The sequence below is a fragment of the Pecten maximus genome, chromosome 19, assembly GCF_902652985.1.
Source record: "Pecten maximus chromosome 19, xPecMax1.1, whole genome shotgun sequence".
In the NCBI taxonomy this organism is placed as follows: Eukaryota; Metazoa; Mollusca; class Bivalvia; order Pectinida; family Pectinidae; genus Pecten; species Pecten maximus.
The window spans coordinates 6,936,485-6,963,402 of NC_047033.1; the positions used below are offsets into that span (position 1 = coordinate 6,936,485).

A 26,918-nucleotide genomic window follows, 5' to 3' on the forward strand; every position below is an offset into this window, starting at 1 on the left:
AAATAGCCATGCTGTTATGTTCACAAGTGTCTATAGCACAGAGTAGGAGCATTTGTTTGACCGGATTTTACTTGACCTTGAAATGCAAATGGCGGCTGAGAATAATATTACACAAATATGGCTTAAAGGAGGCATTTCAGTTAATAACAAAACTCCTATATCGTACTTTTAAGACATCTCATCATAGTAACATGAACATTTGAATGTCAATTTGTTAAAATGGTGAGTTTGCAGCCTTTTTCAGAAATAGGCATATTTTACCCCAAACTCAACGGTTGAACATTATTTCATAAAAGCAGTCTTCTTGCCACTTCAAGAATACTTTATATTGTCTAATAAGAGCATTTTTGATGTTTTAAATACCTCCTTATATGCCATATTTGTGTGATATCATTCACGACCGCCATTTGCAATTCAAGGTCAAAATAAAAACAGCTTTTATACATATAATAACGTCAAAGCTGGTCAAACCAATGCTCCTATTTTGTGCTTTAGACACTTGTGAGCAAAACGACATGGCAAGTTTGTGTAATATATGGGATACAAATGAGTTAATAATGTCCCCCTGAAACATGCATTTTTCTTACGTTTTGTTGAAATTTACAAACAGCTTAACAAATTACATGTCAACATTAAGTCCCACGGTTTGCCATGATACATACTAAAAGTTCATGTTACTTCTGTGACATTGCACCATAATAGGGATTTATAGGCCTGTAAAATATCAATGTTTTGACTGGATTTGCTGTTAAGATGCCCCTTAACAAAACAATTGCCCATGGCCAGCCTGTCCTACTGTAGTGTGCTACATATATAAAGAGTAAAAGGATTAAGCAGTGCGCTGACTTGACCACTAGGTTAGATAACGCTGAACTTTTGAGGACTGATATAAGTTGTTATAAGCTTTAAGCTTGTTTCCAGATCCTTTCGCAAATTATGAACTGATATTACTGTTTAAACTATTTAAATGATTGTTACAGACCTCAAAATAAGGATGTTCATTACATTTATTAAACGTTTTTAGTAGCTAGGACAACCTGCTATGATGTGTTACAACATAAGAATTGATATTCGATTGTCGGACTGGTAAGCAAGACGTTAATGCTTTATTGATACATATATTTTACTTCAACTTACTGAGTGTTTAGAATGTGAAGTAAACTGATGATCAAAATAATAAAAATAACATATGATTTGTTAGTTGCCACCAGTCATAATAAAAAAAAAAACATTTACTCATCATCATGGGATGAGTAATAAAACGGTCACCTCCGCCGACACAATATAGTTCTTGTTTTTGGAATCAATGATGATATTATATATCTGTCCGACAAAACCCTGTATATCCTGGTTATCTGAGCAAGTACATATATGTAACAAGAGAAATCCTTCATGGCATGATGAATCAATAAGCCCATTCATAATTGAATACGGTTTATGTTACAATATAGAATGTTTTACACTTTAATAAGTTACTGATTATATGAATAACCTGCAGTTATGTGATTGTAAACATGCATATCCGCATGCTATAATACACATTCTCCTATCATAATATCCATTCTCCTATCTTAATACACACTCACCTATCAAAATACACATTCTCCTATCAAAATACACATTCTCCTATCATAATACACATTCTCCTATCATAATACACATTCTCCTATCATAATATCCATTCTCCTATCATAATACACACTCTCCTATCAAAATACACACTCTCCTATCATAATACACATTCTCCTATCAAAATACACATTCTCCTATCATAATACACATTATATTATCATAATACACATTCTCCTATCAAAATACACATTCTCCTATCAAAATACACATTCTCCTATCATAATAAACATTCTCCTATCATAATACACATTTCCTATCATAATACACATTATATTATCATAATACACATTATAGTATCATAATACATTTTCTTCTATCATAATACACATTTTCCTATCAAAATCCACATTTCCTATCATAAAACACATTCCCCTATCACAATACACATTCTCCTATCATAATACACATTATATTATCACAATACACATTATATTATCATAATACATTTTCTTCTATCATAATACACATTTTCCTATCAAAATCCACATTTCCTATCATAAAACACATTCCCCTATCACAATACACAATTTCCTATCATAATATACGTTTTTCTATCATAATACACATTCTCCTATCATAATACACATTCGCTTATCATAATACAATTTTTCCTATCAAAATCCACATTTCTTATCATAATACACATTCTCCTATCATAATACACATTCGCTTATCATAATACAATTTTTCCTATCAAAATCCACATTTTCCTATCATAATACACATTCTCCTATCATAATACACATTCTCTTAATATGTACCCGCCTAATATACATACCTTTTATATACTACATTCCCCCTCCTATTCTAAATCCCCCCTTTTATACTTCATACCCTCCTCCTATTCTAAATCCCTCCTTTTATACTACATGCGCTCCTCCTATTCTACATACCCTCGTTTCATACTACATTCTCTTTCCTATTCTGCATTCCCTCCTTTTATACTACATTCCCTCCACCTATTCTACATACCCTCGTTTCATAATACATTCCCTTTCCTTTTCAACATACCCTCCTTTCTACTACATTTCCCTCCTATTCTTGATACCCTCCTTTTTAACAACATTCTCTCCTCCTATTCTACTACCTTCCTTTTATACTACACTCCCTCCTCCTATTCTACATGCCCTCCTCTTTATACTACATTCCCTTCTCTTATTCTACTTACTCTCGTTTTATACTAAATTTCCTCCCTTTATACAGCTTTCATTTTCGTTGTTGGTTTGTTGATAAATTATAAATATTTCAAGGATGCTGTTATGCATTTTATTCACACATTTCAAGGAATATCTCATCATTTTGGAATAAAAAATGCATTACCATGAAGTATACATGCACATTCAGTATTACCTTCACTACCAAAACTGTTCATTTATAATAAATATGATTTACTGGCTGCATATCGTTGTAGGGTTCAGAAGTCTAGTCGAGCGATTTGATTAAGAAACGTCATCGAAACTATTTAAGAAATTATACTGAACTTAGGGAAGAGAAATCGAAAACGATACACACTTTTTCCCTCTCATCATTCGAATTCTCCAGGCAGCGTTTACGATAATATCATTTGACACACGCTGTAGAATTTGTCCAAAACGGAATAATCGATTGGCACAATCTACATGCAAGCAGACACGAAGGCGCTAAGGAAGACTGCTCATTGTTTGATTCCGGAGCAGAAGAATTTCGAAAGTGATATCATAGATTATACATTGTGACAAGCAGTATTCTCAATCATTTGCATGTTTAACGTAACCTTGGTTTTTACTCCGTCTTCAAAGTTGAATTTACAGCAATCACAGAGTATTATGAAGTATTCATATTAGCATCCTTTGTCAGAACGTCGACAACATCAATCAAGTGTACCATTTCTCGTTTAGATTCTTATGAATGGTGGCACCACACTTAAGAATATACAGTAGTTCATGTTCCTTTTTCAAATTTTAATGACCCAATAACTAAAATTTACCAAAGGTTTATACAAACGGCACACACGATATTATCACCTGTCAAATCAAATTGAGTAGGGAGGGGCAAGGAACAGGCCGAGAAAAACCCCAAAAACAGGGCGCGAGGGGAAGACCAGGCGCCGAGCGGAAGGACACGGGGACAAAGGCAGAAAAACACGCACCGGGGGGGGGGGGGGGAAAAAAAAAAAAAAAAAGGGGGCCCACAGGGGGGAAAAGCAAGGTAAGAAGAAAGGGAGGAGCCCCCGGAGAAAAAGGCGAGAGAAGAAAGGGCCAGGAAAAACCAGCAGAGCAAAAAAACCCCAGGGGGGCGGAGTAAAAAAGGCCGAGAGAAGACAAAGGCGAGCGAAGAAAAGGCCGAGAAAGACAAAGGCCGAAAAGAAAAAGGGGAGCAAAGAAAAGGGCCCCGAGCAAAGAAAGCGCCGAGAGGAACAGCGCCGAGCAAAGCACAGGCGGAGCAGAAGACACAGGCGCCGAGCAGAAGACACAGGCGCCGAGCAAAGACCAGCGGGAAACCGCGCAGAAAAGACACAGGCGCCGAGAGAAGACACAGGCGCCGAGCAGAAGACACAGGCGCCGAGCAGAAGCACAGCCCGACAGAAGACACAGGCCCGAAAAGACAGGGTAAGAAAACGGGGCCACAGAACAGAAAAGACCAGGACCGAGCAAACAAGACAGCAAAAGACAAGGGCCGAGCAGAAGACACAGGCGCCGAGCAGAAACACAGGCCGAGCAAAGAAAGCGCCGAGCAAAAAACACGAACCGAGCAAAGACACAGGCGAGGAGAAGACAAGCGCCGAGCAGAAGACACAGGCACGAGCAGAAGACAACGCGCCGAGCAAAAAGACACGGCACCGAGCAAAGACACAGGCGCCGAGCAAAAGCACAGGCGCGAGCAAAAGACACAGGCGCCGAGCAGAAGACACAGGAGAGGAGCACAGGACAAGGAGAGGAGCAGGAATACATTTTCTTCTATCATAATACACATTTTCCTATCAAAATCCACATTTCCTATCATAAAACACATTCCCCTATCACAATACACAATTTTCTATCATAATATACATTTTTCTATCATAATACACATTCTCCTATCATAATACACATTCACTTATCATAATACAATTTTTCCTATCAAAATCCACATTTCCTATCATAAAACACATTTTCCTATCATAATACACATTCTCTTAATATGTACCCGCCTAATATACATACCTTTTATATACTACATTTCCCCTCCTATTCTAAATCCCTCCTTTTATACTACATGCGCTCCTCCTATTCTACATACCCTCGTTTCATACTACATTCCCTTTCCTATTCTGCATTCCCTCCTTTTATACTACATTCCCTCCAACTATTCTACATACCCTCGTTTCATACTACATTCCCTTTCCTTTTCAACATACCCTCCTTTACACTACATTTCCCTCCTATTCTTGATACCCTCCTTTTTAACAACATTCCTTCCTCCTATTCTTGATACCCTCCTTTTTAACAACATTCTCTCCTCCTATTCTACTACCTTCCTTTTATACTACATTCCCTCCTCCTATTCTACATGCCCTCCTCTTTATACTACATTCCCTTCTCTTATTCTACTTACTCTCGTTTTATACTAAATTTCCTCCCTTTATACAGCTTTCATTTTCGTTGTTGTTTGTTGATAAATTATAAATATTTCAAGGATGCTGTTATGCATTTAATTCACACATTTCAAGGAATATCTCATCATTTTGGAATAAAAAATGCATTACCATGAAGTATACATGCACATTCAGTATTACCTTCACTACCAAAACTGTTCATTTATAATAAATATGATTTACTGGCTGCATATCGTTGTAGGGTTCAGAAGTCTAGTCGAGCGATTTGATTAAGAAACGTCATCGAAACTACTAAAGAAATTATACTGAACTTAGGGAAGAGAAATCGAAAACGATACACACTTTTCCCCTCTCATCATTCGAATTCTCCAGGCAGCGTTTACGATAATATCATTTGACACACGCTGTAGAATTTGTCCAAAACGGAATAATCGATTGGCACAATCTACATGCAAGCAGACACGAAGGCGCTAAGAAAGACTGCTCATTGTTTGATTCCGGAGCAGAAGAATTTCGAAAGTGATATCATAGATTATACATTGTGACAAGCAGTATTCTCAATCATTTGCATGTTTAACGTAACCTTGGTTTTTACTCCGTCTTCAAAGTTGAATTTACAGCAAACACAGAGTATTATGAAGTATTCATATTAGCATCCTTTGTCAGAACGTCGATGACATGAATCAAGTGTACCATTTCTCGTTTAGATTCTTATGAATGGTGGCACCACACTTAAGAATATACAGTAGTTCATGTTCCTTTTTCAAATCTCAATGACCCAATAACTAAAATTTACCAAAGGTTTATACAAACGGCACACACGATATTATCACCTGTCAAATCAAATTGAGAGTTAGATACAGAAGAGTTGAATCAAATAAGACTACATCATACAGCTGTTTCGCCCTTCTATGACTTGTAAATGGTGCTAGGGACATCATACAGCTGTTTCGTCCTTCTAGGACTCGTTAGTGATGTTAGAGACATCATACAAATTGTTTTGTCCTTCCAATTCGTCAGTGATGGTAGAGACATCATACAGCTGTTTCGTCCTTCTAGAAGTCGTCGATGATTGCTAGCGACATTATTCAGCTGTCTCGTCCTTTTACGTCTCGTCAGTAATGCTTGGGACACAGTTGTCCTGTTCGTCAAAGACTCGAAGGTGATATTATACACATCATACAGCTGAATCGTCCTTTAAGGACTCGTTAGTGATGCTAGGGCCATCATACAGCTATCTCGTCCTTCTAAGACTCACAACTGATGCTAGGGACATCATACAGCTGTTTCGTCCTGATAGGACTCATTAATGATGTTATGGACATCATACAGCTGTTTCGTCCGAGCAGGACTCGTTAGTAATGTTATGGACATCATACAGCTGTTTCGTCCGAGCAGGACTCGTTAGTAATGTTATGGACATCATACAGCTGTTTCGTCCGAGCAGGACTCGTTAGTAATGTTATGGACATCATACAGCTGTTTCGTCCGAGCAGGACTCGTTAGTGATGTTATGGACATCATACAGCTGTTTCGTCCGAGCAGAACTCGTTAGTGATGTTATGGACATCATACAGCTGTTTCGTCCGAGCAGAACTCGTTAGTAATGTTATGGACATCATACAGCTGTTTCGTCCGAGCAGGACTCGTTAGTGATGTTATGGACATCATACAGCTGTTTCGTCCGAGCAGGACTCGTTAGTAATGTTATGGACATCATACAGCTGTTTCGTTCTTCTGGACTCGTCAGTAGAGCTAAGAACCTCATATGATCAAAGGAGGCGGCTACCAATCATATTCATAGGATGCCACCAAAATGATCAAAGGATGCCACCAAAAAATCCGAAGTATGGATAGGGAGGTGCAAATGAACCATACATTTCAATAAATTATATAATGTTCAGTATTATATTTCAAAAAGAACATTACGTACATTAAAAACACTTAATGTTTAAATTGAACATTATATACAGTAGGGTCCTAATGAGGGAAATCTGTATCTTATAACTGTTTCAGAATCCAATGGTTACTGCTTCTTACAATGCTGTATCTAAACACTTGTTCCTCTTCTGGACTTCTATCGTGTCCTAGAAGGACGAATCAGCTGTATGATACTTTTTTTATATTATATCTTATTTATAATTTAATATATAACAATGATAGTTGAATTCATATTTGCATAAGAAGATATCTGCCTCGTGTACAATTCACAAAAACGAAGACAAAGACCATACTATCAAAACAAAAGTATCCGGTATATAAGAGTACATTTACGTAGATATAAATTGAGCATCGTGCGTCGAGTTACGCATGCAATTATTTATAAGAATCAATGCACGGGCTTGCACGTGAATGAGGACAACTTTCATTCCCCTGTCACTATCATGAAACGTCTTTATTTTTCGTTGTCATGACAACACTTCATTATGTTCAATCATCAGAGTAATTAGATATCAAATATTTGTAAACAATCATATAGTTAGTAATGCCTGAAGGTCATTTTACGTACTTATCGACTTTTTTATGTTTAAGATATTTTATATTGTAAACATTACGAGACCAAAGTCTGGTTATTCCTTTTAAGGATATTGATGTTGCTGCTTTGAAGTCGAAACTAAACGCCCCTAAATTGACGTCTAAATTCTGAGCAAGGCCGCATCATGTTATACTGTCGGGCGAGTAACTTCACTCATGGGCCCTATAACCGTAAGCTATCTAGTCACGTTATGGTAGAGTTTCACTAATTATGTAACAAACAATTTGATAAGGAGATGGATACCATTATTCGTTCATAATATTATTATTTAGTAAGAGCAAAACGTTCATGTTCTTAAGACGGTATAATTATACTTTCTTATGAACATGAAAGTTGTCTTTAGATTGCATAGTCGGCTTTTATGGCTTTTGTTTAAAACAATTGCTAGTAGAAAGAATTTATCATTGTGTACTACTAGATAGATAATTTTTATATTGGACTTTTTCAGTTGTGTTTATTTAGTCATTAAAATGTCTTCTTTGGGAAGTTAGTGTCCTATGATTTATGATTCTCATAGGACTGCCGACAAATTGAGTGATGTGTTAGGCGCATTGTGATTAATTTGTCTGCAATGTTGTGAGAATTATAGGACATTAAATTCCAAACGAAGGGTGTCTTATACTCCGTATTTTGACTTATTTTGAAATCATTCGAAATTGAATTCAATATATCTTGGTTGATTTAGATTTTAGCTGGTCATCTAATAACTGACGTCATCACTGGGGCGTCAACTTGACGATTTGGTGTTGTACATCGTGTACGCTAGATTAACTGTAATGATGATGGTATTTAGTGATTGATGATGATGATGACGATGAGGATGAGGATGAGAATGAGGATGATGAGGATGAGGATTAGGATTAGGATTAGGATAATGAGGATAAGGTTGAGGATGATGATGAGGATGAGGATGAGGATGAGGATGAGGATGATGAGGTTGAGGATGAGGATTAGGATGATGAGGATGAGGATGAGGTTGAGGATGATGATGAGGATGAGGATGATGAGGATGAGGATGATGAGGTTGATGATGATGATGAGGATGAGGATGATGATTAGGATGATGAGGATGAGGATGAGGATGATGAGGATGATGATGAGGATGATGATGATGATGAGTATGATGATGAGGATGAGGATGAGGATGATGAGGATGAGGTTGAGGATGATGATGGTGATAATGATGAGGATGATGAGGATGAGGATGATGAGGATGATGAGGATGAGGATGATGAGGATGAGGTTGAGGATGATGATGGTGATAATGATGAGGATGATAAGGATGATGAGGATGAGGATGATGAGGATTATGAGGATGATGAGGAGGATGATGATGATGATGAGGATGATGATGATGGTGATGATGATGAGGATGATGAGGATGAGGATGAGGATAGAATATGTGCATCTGTGTGGAAGAAAAGATGGATGAATGGATATCAGTGAAGTTTCATCTTGTATTTGTTTATATTACAATGCTTCAAAAATATAGTAAATATAAAAAAGATTGAATGTTGTAAAACGATTACTTAAGATAAATATCATATATAAAGTCAATGCTAGATATGTTTCCTTTTAGACAGCACTTTCCGTCTGTTCTATTTGTCATTGATATCAATGATCACCATGAAAGTTGAAAGAGCTGTTACTGACATTGTTGAAAGATAATTAAAGATTAATGTCATCAGTCGAAAACGTAAAATGTGACGTCAATTTTTGTAACGTCGCTTTTGATTGGCTGATAAACGTAAGATATGACGTCGCTGTTTGTAACGTCGCTTTTGATTGGCTGATAAGCATAAAACATGACGTCCCTGTTTGGTACCTCTCTTTTGATTGGTTGAAACAGCAGCTTAATAATTTCTGAGAGAAAAAAGTAAATCGATAAAAATAGATTTTCACAGGGATTGTGTACATTAGATCAAATTATAAGGTTTAACTTGAATATTTTTTTAATGTTTTGGAATTACATCAAACGGAGTGTACTATCAACGTAAACCGAAAATATATTCAAATTGATCCTTTAATCTTTTGTGATTAGTCATACGGACCTACATTATACATCAATTTTGGTGGTGATATTTCTTCACTTCCTCAAGCGAACTTTAGTTATTATCTTGATAATAATTATAAGGATCTATGTTCTTTTCCCATCACTGTCTGTTTAAATAAAGCTTCACCATCAGTGCATTTATATAGGTCTTTGTGGCCACTCACGCTAGATAATAATATATATATAGGTTTCTATTGAATATATATAGGTTTCTATTGACAATAAATCATTCGTTTAGGGCAGAGATATACTGTATTAAAGATGAACGTCATAATTTGTCTATGTTTTATTTAGAATAATGCTCACAACAATAACACCAATAGCAGTCCAATTGTCTGTAACTACATCCGCGAGTTACTCAGACTGGGGATATCAGGTCTGCTAAATAGCTGTACAGTTATGGATCGCTCCATTATCAGTACAAGCCATGTGTTAGTACAGGGCGCGGTGCGGGGGAGGCCATTCTCCGGCTCCATCGATCCTGTTGTGATGTCACTATGATAAGAGGTGACCTTGACCATGGTATGATAGCAGCCGATGTTTGTAGGGTAGCTTCTTGGCCTTATAACTGATATGTCATATAAACAAAATTCAAAATATGTCTTAGTGTATGTTTTTCATTAATAACACACAATAAGGGGTGTATCTGTAACATTCTCCCTGGAAGAGGCCTTCACTCAACACATCACGACATGGAATACATATGGGCTAATAGTTAGTTGTCGGCATGTGACGTTGTTCGTATGCACATCTCGGCATTACATAATCATAGCAGCTTAGAATGGACACACGTGGTTCTCGACAATACCTGGCGAAGTAGCTATAAAAAAAGTTATTCCGCTTCTCATGAGGATTTCGTTTTTTTAAGTACTTACCATCGAGAGTTTTTGTTGTAGATTTTTGTGAGTAGTACACCGTCAGCCGTGTTTAGTTTGCTCCCTCGGTGTTTCTTTGCACTTGTGTGCCGAGAATCCCCATTTATTCTACATTTCTCTGGGACTCTAGCCAACAGAGGTTGATGATATCAACCTTGCTATTCACCTGTTACGTGTTTGGGAGACAATTATGTATTGACATGTTGAAAGGATCTTTACATTTATAAACTATCAGTAAATGTGGGCTCACATTATGACGAAATTGGAAGACATTACCGATTTGTTTTATATCATATCAACAAAGTGATGGAAATATGATTCAAGTTTGATGACCGTGTTTGTGCGTCTAATGGTTTGTGCATTTTAAACAGGATTGAAAATATACTGATTTTTCTCAGCATTGATCAATTTGCCGTTCTGCAAACACTTTTAGAACCGTTTGAAATTGTCTTTCTGGTCCCTATATCATGATACGTGTTTCTGAATGCAGGCAAAATCACTAACGTGCAAGGATTACTGACTTTTAGTAGCTGAAGGGTTAAAAAGTCAAATTTATTCGCTAACCCATGTAAAGGAGGCAAAGTCGCATCAAGTTTCGATCGATTATCTTGATATGAAATGGACATTTGCCAGAAACCCAAAAGATTTTAGGCACTATGTATATTAAATCGGACGAGACCTATCACATTGGTAACAGGACTTGCTAAAATGTTTTAGACTCCGTTGTATGCACGCTCGCAGAAATCTACACGCATCACGTGCAATGAAGACATTTGTAATCAGTGTTAACTAAGTGTTTGATTCATCTGGATGTGATTGTACTACTACAAGTGTTTACATGATTTCCTATGTTTGATGTCATCATCTTAAACAAATGGATATAAGGATTAACGGCAAAAGAGTAAATCATTTTTATGAACAAGCTTTGTCAATAAGACCTAGGCTTGGAATTTATTGCACTGATGCCTTGATATCACAGTTAAAATTGGATTTGTATGATATCAGATACATTTAGCAAAATCTGAACAATATATCTATAGCTTTCATAAATGGTGATGATGTTTGTTCCACAAATAGTTAGAAGTTTCAATAAAATTTCATCAGACAACGTCCATGATAGACATAATGACTTCGGCATGTATTCGAAGGATCTTCATATAAGGGGATTGGACTCCCTGGAAAACAACAAAAATTATTATCGACCAGGATGTGCTGTAAGTTTCCAGTGTGCCGTTTGTGTGTCTGAGGCCATGCATGCATGACATCATCATCGAACTCATTTGCATAATTTTATCTCACATATTTGCTTACCATGCTCTCATATTTAGGTTTAAAACTTCCGAAATATGTTTGGCCATATCATTTTTAAGCATGAAAAACCCGACCTAAGTTGTCCACTTTTGTAAAAGACTGGACATTTTCTTTAATAGGTACAAAAACTATCTATTTTGTTATGGTCAATCCATTCGACTTTTCTCTGGTCATATTTTTGAAAGATTTTAAAAGTTTCATAATTTGAAATATAACTGACAAAATTGTCTTCAGATATTTGCATATTTTGACCGCAAATGTTGCATCACATTTCTCGCAGTTTTTGCATTAAATTTTGATTTCTTTTCGTTGGACTAGTTTGGCCATATTTTAAACAAAGGCGGGAACAGTTCTTGATTAATTTTCTTATATCCATATACATTTTCCAGCTAAACTGATATGGCTTGTATATGCCGTTTTCACACACTTTTGAAGACATCACAGTATGAAAAATGGCATTAAGATGGTATGCTTTCTTTAGACATATGAAATTAATTTCTTTCTTTGTTATTCTAAAAGGTGCCTGATGCATTTGTGCCTCGTAAGATATGCGATTTCAGAATAAAATAGAATAAAATGAAAATCACAATAGAAATTATACAAATATAACTGTTTCATAATAATATTACCTATTCCCCCAGAACATTAAGAATGTTAAACATCATTTTACAAACTGATTTCCCGTATGTCCATTATTCATCATCAAGTCCATTTTGTTTACTTTGTTTTTGTCAGTCATTGTGTTTTGTTTACTTGTTCAACGGACATTTCAACATAAGATCCTTTCAAATTTGCCGTGTATATCACAAATTCTTATAGCATTACACATTTTTACTTTCATGTGAGATAAATAACTATACTATGCACTATTTTGATACTCATTAACAAAATATGAAAAATATTATTTAATTATCGTGTTAATAACAAGTCTTAATAACACAACCTATTTACTTTAGCGTGTCTGATACAAATTCGTGTCACACATACTATTTAGCGTTTAATGTAAACATGTAAACACAATATTTTCTCTTTTTGTAGATATTGCAAATGTTTATCTAAAACGACATACATGTAATTAAAAAACAATAATCTTTTGATAATAATGAAATATTTTACGTTAAAAAGCAGTTGTACATTAGGTTAAGAGAAATAAAGTATTTGCTTTAATTCGTCCTAGAAATTGCAGTTCATTGTGTTCCGATACTAACACTATATTTTCAAAATAAATGCCTTTTCTTCAGTTCCTCTCAAATACTTGTACAATCTCAGGCAATCATATTTCTGCAGGTTCCAGCATTTTTGTTTTAGGGTCGATAACGGTGGCTGATACATCCAGGTAATAACCTGTTACTATTTATAGAACGTTGTAGTTTAACACATGTTTGCACGTGAAATGAGTGTTAAAGTGGTGGGAACGTTACATAACATTCTTATTTCACAAATAATATTTTCAATCGTGTAGGGACGCCAAGTACACGTTACTGAAACATGATTTTACCAGATAAAATGTCTTAAGCAGCAATACGTTTTTATATATATTTCTTAAAAATAGTCGTGGTTAATTAATTGTTGAGTTGGAATACAGTGGGCCTGAGAGCTAGATTCTGGACGCCAATATTTCAATATCTTATACGTTTTTAACGCAAGGAGCCTGGTTTGATTTTCTTTATGTATCAACCCTTGAATTATTCATTTATATATTCAATCAACTCTTTTATTTTAGCTCTCGTTTGTTTAAAGAAACAAAATATTTTATTGTCAACACAACAAGTATAAATTTACATTGAATATCGTACAGAATTGGTGTTGGCAAAAGGGATTAAAGAAACACGATTAAATTGTTAGTGGCGACATTGCATAGTATTTTAGATTACCAATGTCTTATAATAATAATTGTAATAATGTTTTTTTTTTTATATACTCTTATATCACTGTAAGAGAGCTGTCTTAAAGCGATTAACAAATTATTATCTGAGGTTATTAGGCCTTTATCAACCAGCTACGTAATTTCTTTCTCAACTCATACAGCCGGAGCTGCCATTTCGGCGCTAACAGCTTACATACGACATTCCCTACACTGACCTACCACATACTCATTTACAGATGAATCGACTGAACCATAGCGAGATAAGCTATCTTGTTTAATGATACAACACAGCGCCCATTTCGGGACTCGAACTAGCGACCCTACGGTTTCGTAGCCCTGTATCTTATCACTGGCCCAACGGATCTCCGCTTATCCTGTCGTGTTGTCTGTATGTTCCCTGTGTATGTTAAAATACATGTGATCAATTACTGAAGTCCTCCATTCGAGAAATTATTACGAATATATCCATGTATTACTGATTTATATCTAAAGCATCTAAAATCTGAATATCCGGAATTTTTAATTTTGTCTTCATACGAAATACTAATGACCTACAATATTTGCAATGAAATGCTATTAGCCGTAATGTCAAACGACAACATGACACGCTCTCCACATAGGTTTTCCTGGTCGTTTAATACATGACAAACTCTTTCTCGTGAAAAATAGGTACATCTTGTTGATTAGGAATGTCTATTTTTTTCTTTATGATATAAACATTGTTTTTTTTTGTTTTGTTTTTGTATTTGTTTTAGCGGATATGATTTTATGGATCATAATTTTCCCAATTTAGTTTCTTTGTTTTTCTTTCCGTGTATTTTACTTTATTATCTTATTCTCGAAAAAGCGAAAAATTTAAGCCTAAGAAACGTTAACATAGCAACCTCCAGAGTAGAAAGAAATAAACGATTTAAACACAAACAATACCATTAACAGCACAAAGTAATGGCTTTAGTTTAACACCTGTGTAATTCTACACTTGTGATTTTACACCTGTGTAATTCTACACTTGTGATTTTACACCTGTGTAATTCTACACTTGTGATTTAACACCTGTGTAATTCTACACTTGTGATTTTACACCTGTGTAATTCTACACTTGTGATTTTACACCTGTGTAATTCTACACTTGTGATTTTACGCCTGTGTAATTCTACTCTTTTAAGTTTACACCTGGGTTAATGTACACCTTTGATTTTACACCTGTGTAAATCTACACCTGTCATTTTACACCTGTTATTCTACACCTGTAATTTTACGCTTGTGTAATTCTACACCTGTGTTATTCTACACCTGTCATTTTACACCTGTGTAATTCTACACCTGTCATTTTACACCTGTGTAATTCTACACCTATACTTTTACACCTATTATCATCTTTCTAGTATGCCTTTGAACACAATAACCCTTCATTCCTGAGCAGTATATATCGAGTATGGCACTTACAGCATCAGCACGTTCTAACATATGTGTTACATGTACTTATGCACCCTTGGACTATCTCTACATCTCTATTAAAATGCTGATCAAAATGTCGACCTAATATTCTGGCAGACTGATAGCATTACCAAAATAACGCTTTGTTCCTGGAATCGCTTGTGCCCTGTAACCTTGACATTTGTCCAGATTACTTCCACATTTCTTTCGGGTATAATTCACCAAATCATGTGTGTACCTGCGAGTGCCTCTTGGCAAAGTCTTTTTCTCAATTAGTCGGGTAAAGCCTTCCTGGAATAGTATTTACAAAGACTAATTGGTTAGTACATTGAACTAAGCTCTATAGGTTATAGGGATGACAATATCCCTTTATCTAATTGGAGGATTCTGAGAGGCGGGGATATATGGGCCATGTACAATCAAAGGTTTCTCTATGTTTCACAAGACTGTAAAGATTTTACGAAAGTCATAAAAATATACACTAACATCACCTTGGTCCATCAGCAATATGCACGACTAATAGAACTACATCATATAACCGGTTCGTTCTTCTAGACTTAAAACGTTTACTATTTATCACAACCTTACTTATGCGTGAGTTTAGATTTTGTTTTCTGATGAAAGAAAGTAAGAGAAGCAGTCCTATCCCTGATTCCATCTTTTATTAAGCGAGATTCGGAATTGATTTCTTTTGTACATTGATATGTTCACAAGTTATTAATGTATAGCCCTACTTAACCTCTTGACAAAACCGCTACTTTAGTTTACGGAACGGGCACACATATCGTCGCACACTCATTATGATATAAAACTGTTATCTGCTAATTAAGTGACAAATTGGGAACATATTGTCACATACTCATTTTAACATGAAACTTGTGAGGCCACAATATGTGTCTGTTTAGGTTTATTTTGACAATATCTGGGTTTTAATGCCCGTCCCTTAACTTTTTATTTGCTAGAAAATGTCTGTAATTTCAGGAATTTTGCTACCCATTCCATTTTTCAAGTATATGGGGCATAATTTATGACACATATTGTCACACTCTCAAATATCTTAAACTACAAATCGACCGGGCACAAATTGTCACACACTCCAATATGATATAACTAGGAACCGACTGGGCAAATATTGTCACACACTCCAATATTATAAAACTAGGAACCGACTGGGCAAATATTGTCACACACTCCAACATAGTATATAACTACATGTACGAACCGACTAGGCAAATATTGTCACACACTCCAATATGATATAACTAGGAACCGACTGGGCAAATATTGCCACACACTCCAATATTATAAAACTAGGAACCGACTGGGCAAATATTGTCACACACTCCAATATTATATAACTAGGAACCGACTGCTCAAATATTGTCACACACTCCAATATTATAAAACTAGGAACCGACTGGGCAAATATTGTCACACACTCCAATATTATATAATTTAGAGGTAACGCGTTACATATTGTCACACACTCCAATATGATATAGTTATAAATTGCTGTATTTTGCGTGAAACACAGGAAAACATTTTAACACGCCCATGATACCTAAGTTACAGAGCTGTACTAAACGAACTATTGAATCAACAATCGAAAAAAGTGGTTCTTTAACTTTGTATTATAGACAGAACGATCATGCGTAATTGAAGATAACCCCCACGTGCGGGGAACTGATAATGATATTAATATTTAAATGATCGATGTCGTCTCTGTCCGATAGATAGGACCTATACAAACTGCGACGCTATCCTACAGGGATGTGTTGTCGATAAGGACGTTTCTACATGCAACACCTCTGTCTCCCTGGAAATGTCTAGTCGGCTTAATACGGCAAGACGTATATTTCATAGTTATTCTGCTGAAATAATACTGTTCTTCCTTGATACTTTCTCTTTGTCCTTCCTGCGCTTGACACAATGTGAATTTCAGGTGTACATGTGTAAATATTTTGTTTGCGCTTGATTGCAAAAGCTTTTTTGGACGATTCGATAATTTATTACTGCAAACACACCACTGGAACATGGAGGAGTGTATTGATTCTCGACCCATGCAAAACCACGTGACCAAATCTCGGGACGTCTGGGCAAAACACCATAGGTTACCAATATTTATTGATAGTAAAACATGTTATGTGACTTTCATACACAGCACGGCTATATCGATATGTTCAACAACAACAACAAAAAAAAAAAATAAAAAAAAAATAAAAATAAATAAATAAAAAATAAAAAAGAGACTTTTATTGTTAATCATCACAATGTTTGTGAGCGGAAGTTGATTACCACGTAACCAATCACCGCAGTTCTATTAAGACAACAGATGTTCTTTTTCATCCTTATTTCCTTAAAGTATTAATGACTTTGTATGTATTATGTATGACAACCAAAACATGACATTTGTTATGAAATAGTGGTAGTCTGATTATTTCCGGAGTTAAGTTCACATCATTGACGTTTACGATACAGTGTACGACTCTTGTCACCATTGTATGAATCGCACGGGACAACTTTATAGGCTAGCTTATCAGTTTTATCTAAAATATTAATACTCATATATTTCTGATATGTTTTCCCTGATTGCCTATGTGACCTTTAGTTGAGCGGTCGCCGGTGTTGTAGAGGCTATGGGTGCTGCCCTTCAGGCTGGGCCATACTTACGTACCAAAGTCATTGTCACTGTTGTAGAGGCTATGAGCGCTGCCCTTCAGGCTGGGCCATACGTACGTACCAAAGTCATTGTCACTGTTGTAGAGGCTATGGAAGCTGCCCTTCAGGCTGGGCCATACGTACGTACCAAAGTCATTGTGATTGTTGTAGAGGCTATGAGCGCTGCCCTTCAGGCCGGTGCCATACGTACGTACCAAAGTCATTGTGACTGTTGTAGAGGCTATGGAAGCTGCCCTTCAGGCTGGGCCATACGTACGTACCAAAGTCATTGTGACTGTTGTAGAGGCTATGGGTGCTGCCCTTCAGGCTGGGCCATACGTACGTACCAAAGTCATTGTGACTGTTGTAGAGGCTATGGGTGCTGCCCTTCAGGCTGGGCCATACATACGTACCAAAGTCAGTGTGACTGTTGTAGAGGCTATGGGTGCTGCCCTTCAGGCTGGGCCATACGTACGTACCAAAGTCATTGTGACTGTTTTGTAAGTTATTATTAGGGGTCAAACGAAGTACACCAACGTCTATGGTTTATGGTGAACTTGGAGCTTATCCTTTGAATATCTCAGTTAAGACGAGAATGTTGACCTATTGGTCTCAATTGATTAATTCAAAAGAAAACAAACTAAATGTAATAACTTATAAACTGTTATGTCTAAACCAATACCGTAATAATAATGTTCCCTATATACGTTATATACAACAATTATTAGATGAATGTGGTATTAGCTATGTGTGGAATATCCAGTATATCCAGGAATTAGATACTTCTTGGATAAAGTCATATGTAAAACAAACACTCCATGATCAGTTTATACAGCAGTGGGATAATGATGTATTTAATTCTTCTAAGTCTGGTTGTTACAGAATTTTTAAAAACAAATTTGGTTTTGAATGCTATCTAGACGTTCTTACAGATAAAGAAAGAAATACTTTTTGTAAGTTCAGAACTACAAATCATAGACTGATTATTGAAACTGGAAGGTGGAATAATATTGAACGCCACGAAAGAATATGTACTTTTTGTAATAGTCAACAAATAGGAGATGAATTCCATTATCTGCTAGAATGCCAGTCATTAGCTGCGCATAGAAAATTATATCTAAATAAATATTATTATACAAGGCCGAACATATTAAAATTTAGAGATCTTATGAACTCAAACCACGTAAATACATTGAAAAAACTCTGTAAATTCATTAGTATTATCTTTAGCAATGTGTCCTCCATAGCATGATGTTACACATCATGTTCATCTTGACTTGATCGTTTTGTTGATTTGAAATTATATAAAATGGTATCATGCGTAACGATATGGTTAAATATCAGATGTTTTGATAAACTAATTGATACAGTCTGCGTGTGCATACTTTATACACTGGCTGAACAACTGTATATAACTTTTGTATTGTGTAAATATGTTTTCTCTGTACTGTTATGTATGGTTAAAGAGAAATAAATTGAATTGAATTGAATTGAAATTGTTGTAGAGGCTATGGGTGCTGCCCTTCAGGCCGGGCCATACGTACAGTGTACCAAAGTCATTGTCACTTTAGGCTGTGGGGTTCAATTACCCGATCGGTTGTAAACGAGTATAGGGTCACCTGCAAGACCACGTGGGTTTTCGCCGGGGTCTTCGATTTCCTCCCATTTTCAAACGCCTGGCACTCTTCCAACCAAGCCAACAAGAGTGTTTTCAATCTAATTCAAAATAGCTTGTTTCGAATTGTTATAAAATAAAAAAAAGTTTATATTTTTAAAAAGAATAATACATCAAATTTCATTTAAATCATACTCCGTGAATAACAGCATCGGTAACAGAATATAATTAACTAATTAGTATCATATCGATACAATTGTTCATTCATCTTTGAAAAATAGCGTTTTAATGATTATTGAACCAAGCCCATAGGTCCTCTGTGCTCTGTAACTTTTTTGCCACCGAAATGCCAGATCGGAATCTTTAAAACACATAAAAGTGAATTACTACTAATAAGCAGAATAATGTATGAAAAGTTTTTATTTTAATAATTATATTGTTTGCAAAAATCACAAAACAGACCAAAGCTTTCTCTTTTGATTTTAATTTCAAAGTGTTTTATTCAATTTTATTCAATCGTCAAAATACAAAAAAACATTATTCTTTTGAAAATAAGAAAAAAAATCTCGTTCTTATGGGATTCAACGGTGATGCTTAGGGCAAAAATCGATGAAAGCACACAGGATTGTTAGGGACATTAGAATTGACATACGAAGATGTAACAATGTCAATGGATGTGTTATACACAATGTTGATAACGGTACTGTAACATTATTATTTTTCGTGGTGAATTTATTTTTGTAGATAAACCAATGTAGCTGATATTACGATTGCATAGTCAAACACTACTGTTTAACTTCACTTTTAATACTTATGTTTGTCTTTTACATTTAATTTAGCTCAGGAACTTGGAAGAATACTAGAATAAACGGATGCTAGCACGAACAAATTGGTGTCCATAGCATTTAAGTAGATATGGTATTATTATAACACAAACGCAGATTTTTCACTTTTCTCTATAGTCTTCTAACAGGATAGATTGCACAAAAAATGTCTGCAGGGACTGTATAGTTTTAAAAGCTATGAAATAATGATTCCCGTCGTAGTCTTTCCCCTATTTGCATTATTTCATTATAGTCAATTGATAAGATTTTCTTTTAAAACAGTACTGTAAAATCGTTATTTTGCGTAATGGTTTTATTTTTTTACGAAATTCGGCAAATACGAGAATCTGTTAAAGTTATGAACCTTTTAGGATATTTTGTGTATGATATTAATCCCCAAAATCAAGTATCCACATCCTTGAAATTTAAGACACTTAAGGATTGAATAAAGTTATGTTGAGGTGAATGGGGGTATAAACCTGAATAGGACTTGAGACAAATTCTAATAAATTTGTCTCAAGACCTATTGAGGTTTATACCCCCATTCACCTCAACATAACTCTGTTCAATCCTTATATTTATAGTTTTTTGATATTTTTGTATAATATTTTGTCCTTGACAAATAGGGACTTGTGCAAGTCTACCACGGAACTTACCGAAATGTACGTCATCACCCTTCGTCTACGTATGGTTATTACTTTCAGGATTTCTTTCGTGAACAAACTTAATAACGATTTAAAACAAATATTATTTTTAATGGAATTTCTTTCATATAAAATGATCACTTTTGAAAAGGAATTAAAAAATATAGTCCAAGCTCAACAAATGTATTTCTACGCCGGACTTGATATAGTTCATTGAAAAATGACTCGAGTTAACTGTGGTAGGTTCATTGAGTCTGAATTGAGTGGAAATATAAATATTGGAAATTGTTATTTTACAGGTAAAGTTAGGACGAAGATGTCTTTCATTCGGGATGGTTCATGACTTGTATATGAATGTTTTACTCGTACGCCATGCGTATCTTCTTCAAGCCTGTAGTCTGAGCATGAATCACGAGTTCTCTCGTTAATTGCAACTACTATTGTGGTTTTTGAAATATTAAAGACGAATAGCATGCATGATTTATAGAATGTTTGGTTAATGTCTCAAAATACTAGGTTTATTTGACCTCAGGGCGGATAGTTGATAATTCAGTAGTAATTGGACGTGTGACGGTCATAAATATATTAGAATAATTGCCAAATGTTCTATTTGTGAGGGAAATTACAGCTAGAATTGGTCTCTTGTGTATCGATCGAAATTAATATTATAATTACATTTCCAAGCTGGCTGTCATTAACCAGCAATAGTTATGACCGCAGAACACAATGGAATATGTATATTATAGAAACAATAAGATTAACAGAATATCATATCATAAAATCTCGTATGGAATCTTGTGGGACGTTATGTAATGTTTTGAACAGCTGTGTTGGCACAACGACTCGATAATCCAGAGTCGATACATCAACACAGAGTCAACAAAACGACGCGATATACCACAGAGTCAAAACATCGATACGATATACCACAGAGTCAAAACATCGACACGATATACCACAGAGTCAAAACATCGACACGATATACCACAGAGTCAATACATCGACGCGATATACCACAGAGTCAAAACATCGACGTGATATACCACAGAGTCAATACATCGACGCGATATACCACAAAGTCAACACAATGACGTCATATACCACAGGTCATCAGAACGACGCGATATACCACAGTCAATACATCGACGTGATATACCACAGAGTCAATACATCGACGCGATATACAACAGAGTCAAAACATCGACGCGATATACCACAGAGTCAATACATCGACGCGATATGCCACAGAGTCAATACATCGACGCGATATACCACAGAGTCAAAACATCGACACGATATACCACAGATCCAAAAATGGACGTGATATACCACAAAGTCAACAAAATGACGTCATATACCACAGGTCAACACAACGACGCGATATACCACAGTCAATACATCGACGCGATATACCACAGAGTCAATACATCGACGCGATATACCACAGAGTCAACACAATGACGTGATATACCACAGAGTCAATACATCGACGCGATATACCACAGAGTCAACACAACGACCCGATATATCACTGAATCAATACATCAACACAGAGTCAAAACATCGACGTGATATACCACAGAGTCAATACATCGACGCGATATACCACAGAGTCAAAACATGGACGTGATATACCACAAAGTCAACACAATGACGTCATATACCACAGGTCATCAGAACGACGCGATATACCACAGAGTCAAAACATCGACACGATATACCACAGAGTCAAAACATCGACGTGATATACCACAGAGTCAAAACATCGACGTGATATACCACAGAGTCAAAACATCGACGTGATATACCACAGAGTCAACACATCGACGTGATATACCACAGAGTCAAAACATCGACGTGATATACCACAAAGTCAACACAATGACGTCATATACCACAGGTCATCAGAACGACGCGATATACCACAGAGTCAAAACATCGACGTGATATACCACAGAGTCAAAACATCGACGTGATATACCACAGAGTCAAAACATCGACGTTATATACCACAGAGTCAAAACATCGACGTGATATACCACAGAGTCAACACAATGACGTGATATACCACAGAGTCAAAACATCGACGTGATATACCACAGAGTCAAAACATCGACGTGATATACCACAGAGTCAAAACATCGACGTGATATACCACAGAGTCAAAACATCGACGTGATATACCACAGAGTCAATACATCGACGTGATATACCACAGAGTCAAAACATCGACGTGATATACCACAGAGTCAAAACATCGACGTGATATACCACAGAGTCAATACATCGACGCGATATACCACAGAGTCAAAACATTGACGTGATATACCACAGAGTCAAAACATCGACGTGATATACCACAGAGTCAATACATCGACGCGATATACCACAAAGTCAACACAATGACGTCATATACCACAGAGTCAACACAATGACGTGATATACCACAGAGTCAAAACATCGACACGGTATACCACAGAGTCAAAACATCGACACGATATACCACAGTCAATACAATGACGTGATATACCACAGAGTCAAAACATCGACGTGATATACCACAGAGTCAACACAATGACGTGATATACCACAGAGTCAACACAACGACGCGATATACCACAGGTCATCAGAACGACGTGATATACCACAGAGTCAAAACATCGCCACGATATACCACAGAGTTAACACAATGACGTGATATACCACAGAGTCAATACATCGACGCGATATACCACATAGTCAAGACATCGATGCGATACAGTCAATACCATTTTAGTTTTATCAGCTCTAGAATATTAGATCAGTATCGGAAGAAAATGTTTCTTTTTTTTATATAACCTTATCTTAATTTCTGCATGTTTTGTACACATGTTAGTGCATAAAACATGGTTTGATGAGTTATGGGTACCTCGCATGTTATGTTATAAATGTTACCTATCAACAGTAGAATATGATATCTTCTGAAATAACTAGTCCCACAATGTATTGCTTTCTTTATAATTTCACCATGATACTGCTTGATAGATGTGTTACACAAACAGGAAAAATATCAAATAGAGGTGCGATAAGAATTTTCAATGCCGTCTTACTCAAAAGTTCGAGGTCATATAACATGGTATCAACACCTACTGGCTTTTGCTCAGAAGTTCAAGGTCGGTTGAAATGGTATCAACATATATTGTGGTTTTACTCAGGGGTTGAAGGTCAATTAACATGGTATCAACATCTACTGTCTTTTACTCAGAAGTTCAAGGTCAGATAAATGTTATCTATTGACTTTTACGAAGAAGTTCAAGGTCACATAAAATGGTATCAACATCTACTGGCTTTTACTCTGAAGTTTAAGTTCGGAAAAAATGTTATCAAAATCTTCTGTTTTTTTTCTCAGAGTTCAAGGTCGGATGAAATTGTATCAACATCAACTGTCTTTTACTCAGAAGTTCAAGGTCAACTAGCATGGTATCAACATGTACTGTCTTTTACTGAGAAGTTCAAGGTCAAATAACATGGTATCAATGTCTTTTGTCTTTTACTCAAAAGTTCAAGGTCAAATACCTTCTTCAGATGAGTATCAATTCATACTTTTAAGTCATTAACAAAAATAACCTTTTGTTCTAATGAGGAGTTCACGATTAGAATTGATGGAATCAAAACCAAATTAAATACACTAGGGAGATTTAGTCCAGATCAAGATAGAACCTGTATCTACTATGCTGTATACATAACTGGCTTATTTCGCGTAGTTAATATTTTGCGGTTGTCCCAGTGGGGCTAGTTCACGGATATTAATTTCGCGCATCAGCGACCTCGAATAATGGCCTACTATACAGAATTTTCAGAAGGTTCAAGTTAAGATAAAATGGAATCGATACAACAGTCTTTATCTCGCGAAGGCTTTACACTCAACTTGCACATTCTAGTTTGGTTCTGCGTTTATCAGATTGTGGGGCCTTGAAATGACTCCAAGCATTCAAAACGTGGCAAAAACATATTGTTTTCTCAAGTATAAATACATATTCATAACAAGTATATGCTGTTGCACGTATAACATACGTATCCAGGTTTCCTTCTGCTTACAACTTTGTCTTTTTGCTGATAAAATCTTTCTTTAAATCGCATGCAAGATTTTCGTCTGCATGACATATAGCTTTGACGTCACTTGTCGATAGCAAATGTTGATGTTATTTTCGTCCTGCCTTCCTTCTAGGCAATATGTATATGTAAAAGTAGGTATATATATGTAAAAGTATGTATATATTTCTCTCGGCACAACTACGACAGGAAATTCAAATCTATATCTTCGGATCACCAACACATGGTGTATATGATACATTGTGCTAATAAATAGATATATAACTTAGAAACGCAAATGACAAAGGAAGACAACATTTTGACTCGTGCCCTGACCGGGCCTCGAACTCACGATCTACGGCACCCAATCGCCTAGCCAGAAATACCCACAGCCTATACCGCTGCGCCACATCGGCGTTCTAAAAAGTATGTATATATATGTAAAAATGTCATCCTTCGTCATTTGTGTTGCTAAGTTATATATCTATTTATTAGCACAATGTATCATATACACTATATGTTGGTGATCCCAAGATATAGATTTGAATTTCCTGTCGTGGTTGTACCGAGAGAAATATGTAAAAGTAGGTATATATATATGTATAAAACTAGGTATATATATATATATGTAAGAGACCAACTTAACGTTTTTCATTCTTAATGTTTGAAAGGAGCAGCCTAGCGTGAATACGTTTAATGTTTTTTTCCCATGGGGGGGGGGGGGGGGGGATCAGTGTTTGTTTTAAAATGAGATTATATAATCTATTTAAACAAGATTGATCAACCACAGGACGTGTTTTTTACATCAACAATATACATAATATATATCTTCATTATCAAAGGAAACCGCCATTAAAAGGTAGGCAAGCAATGAGAAATAAACATCGCAATCACAGCGCCAGCACTCTTCAATATATTATTTGCAAAACACTGTTTGAAAACAAAAGTATATTTACAAAGAATTGCATTTTTTATATTTTTTCTTTTTTTTCACTATGGATTTACTTCAAGTGTGAAGCAGAAATGCTTATCTGTACCAATTACGTAGAAATTCACAACACCTTTAAATATGTTTGGTTGTAATTTCACAGCAAAGATAAATTATTAGCAATAACAATTCAATTAATTGTAACAAAGGATTTTTCAAAAGGCAAACACGTAACCTTCAGATATGAATTTCCTTAGACATGTTTAAACACGGTACACACCGAATAATGAAAAGATATCTGCACGATACATCCTGTTCGTCCTTGTAAGACTCATCATTGGTGATAGGAGCCAAATTATGAAAATCATCTTAAAGGGAATGCTGGAAAAAAGAGCCTTATAATATGTTAATTTATGAAAGAATCTCACTTGAAATGTACATATACAAACAGACTTGAGAAAGTGCAGTAGACCTGATCTATACTATATTTATGGCTTAGGATACAAGTACCATAACCATCTCCCGAAGGACAAGTGCAAGATGGTCTGTTGTGTATGGGAAAACAGTTCTCTCAGCATGTGTTTCTGTGTTTGAGACAATACCGTAGAGACAGCACTGTTCCCTTGACCTCATATCTTCGTGCAAGCATGCATAGGTACTGTACAACGGCTTTATACTGATGCACAGCTTGGTAACTGTAGCCAGCGTCAGCCGTACGCTATTGGTATAAGTGAAATGTACAAACACCAGCTACTTCCACGAATGTGTACACACACAGTTCATCTGGATAAGACCAGGCAGTAACTACAGACCTCTTTACGTTTTTGTGGTTGTAGAAAGTGAAAAAGAGTCACTGGTCTTTCGATAGTACGTCTGTTGTACTGTGCTTACAA

General features: G+C 35.9%; 1 protein-coding gene across 1 annotated transcript in view; it reads left to right on the top strand.

Moving 5' to 3' along the window:
* Window positions 1-8,600, top strand: part of LOC117318070 (uncharacterized protein DDB_G0283697-like) — a 41,340-nt gene extending 32,740 nt beyond the window's left edge. The window contains exons 2-3 of the mRNA XM_033873072.1: window positions 3,903-4,485; window positions 8,536-8,600. Of these exons, the coding sequence (XP_033728963.1) occupies window positions 3,903-4,485; window positions 8,536-8,600 (648 nt within the window). The remainder of the gene's footprint in view (window positions 1-3,902; window positions 4,486-8,535) is intronic.
* The last annotated feature ends 18,318 nt before the right edge of the window (window positions 8,601-26,918 follow it).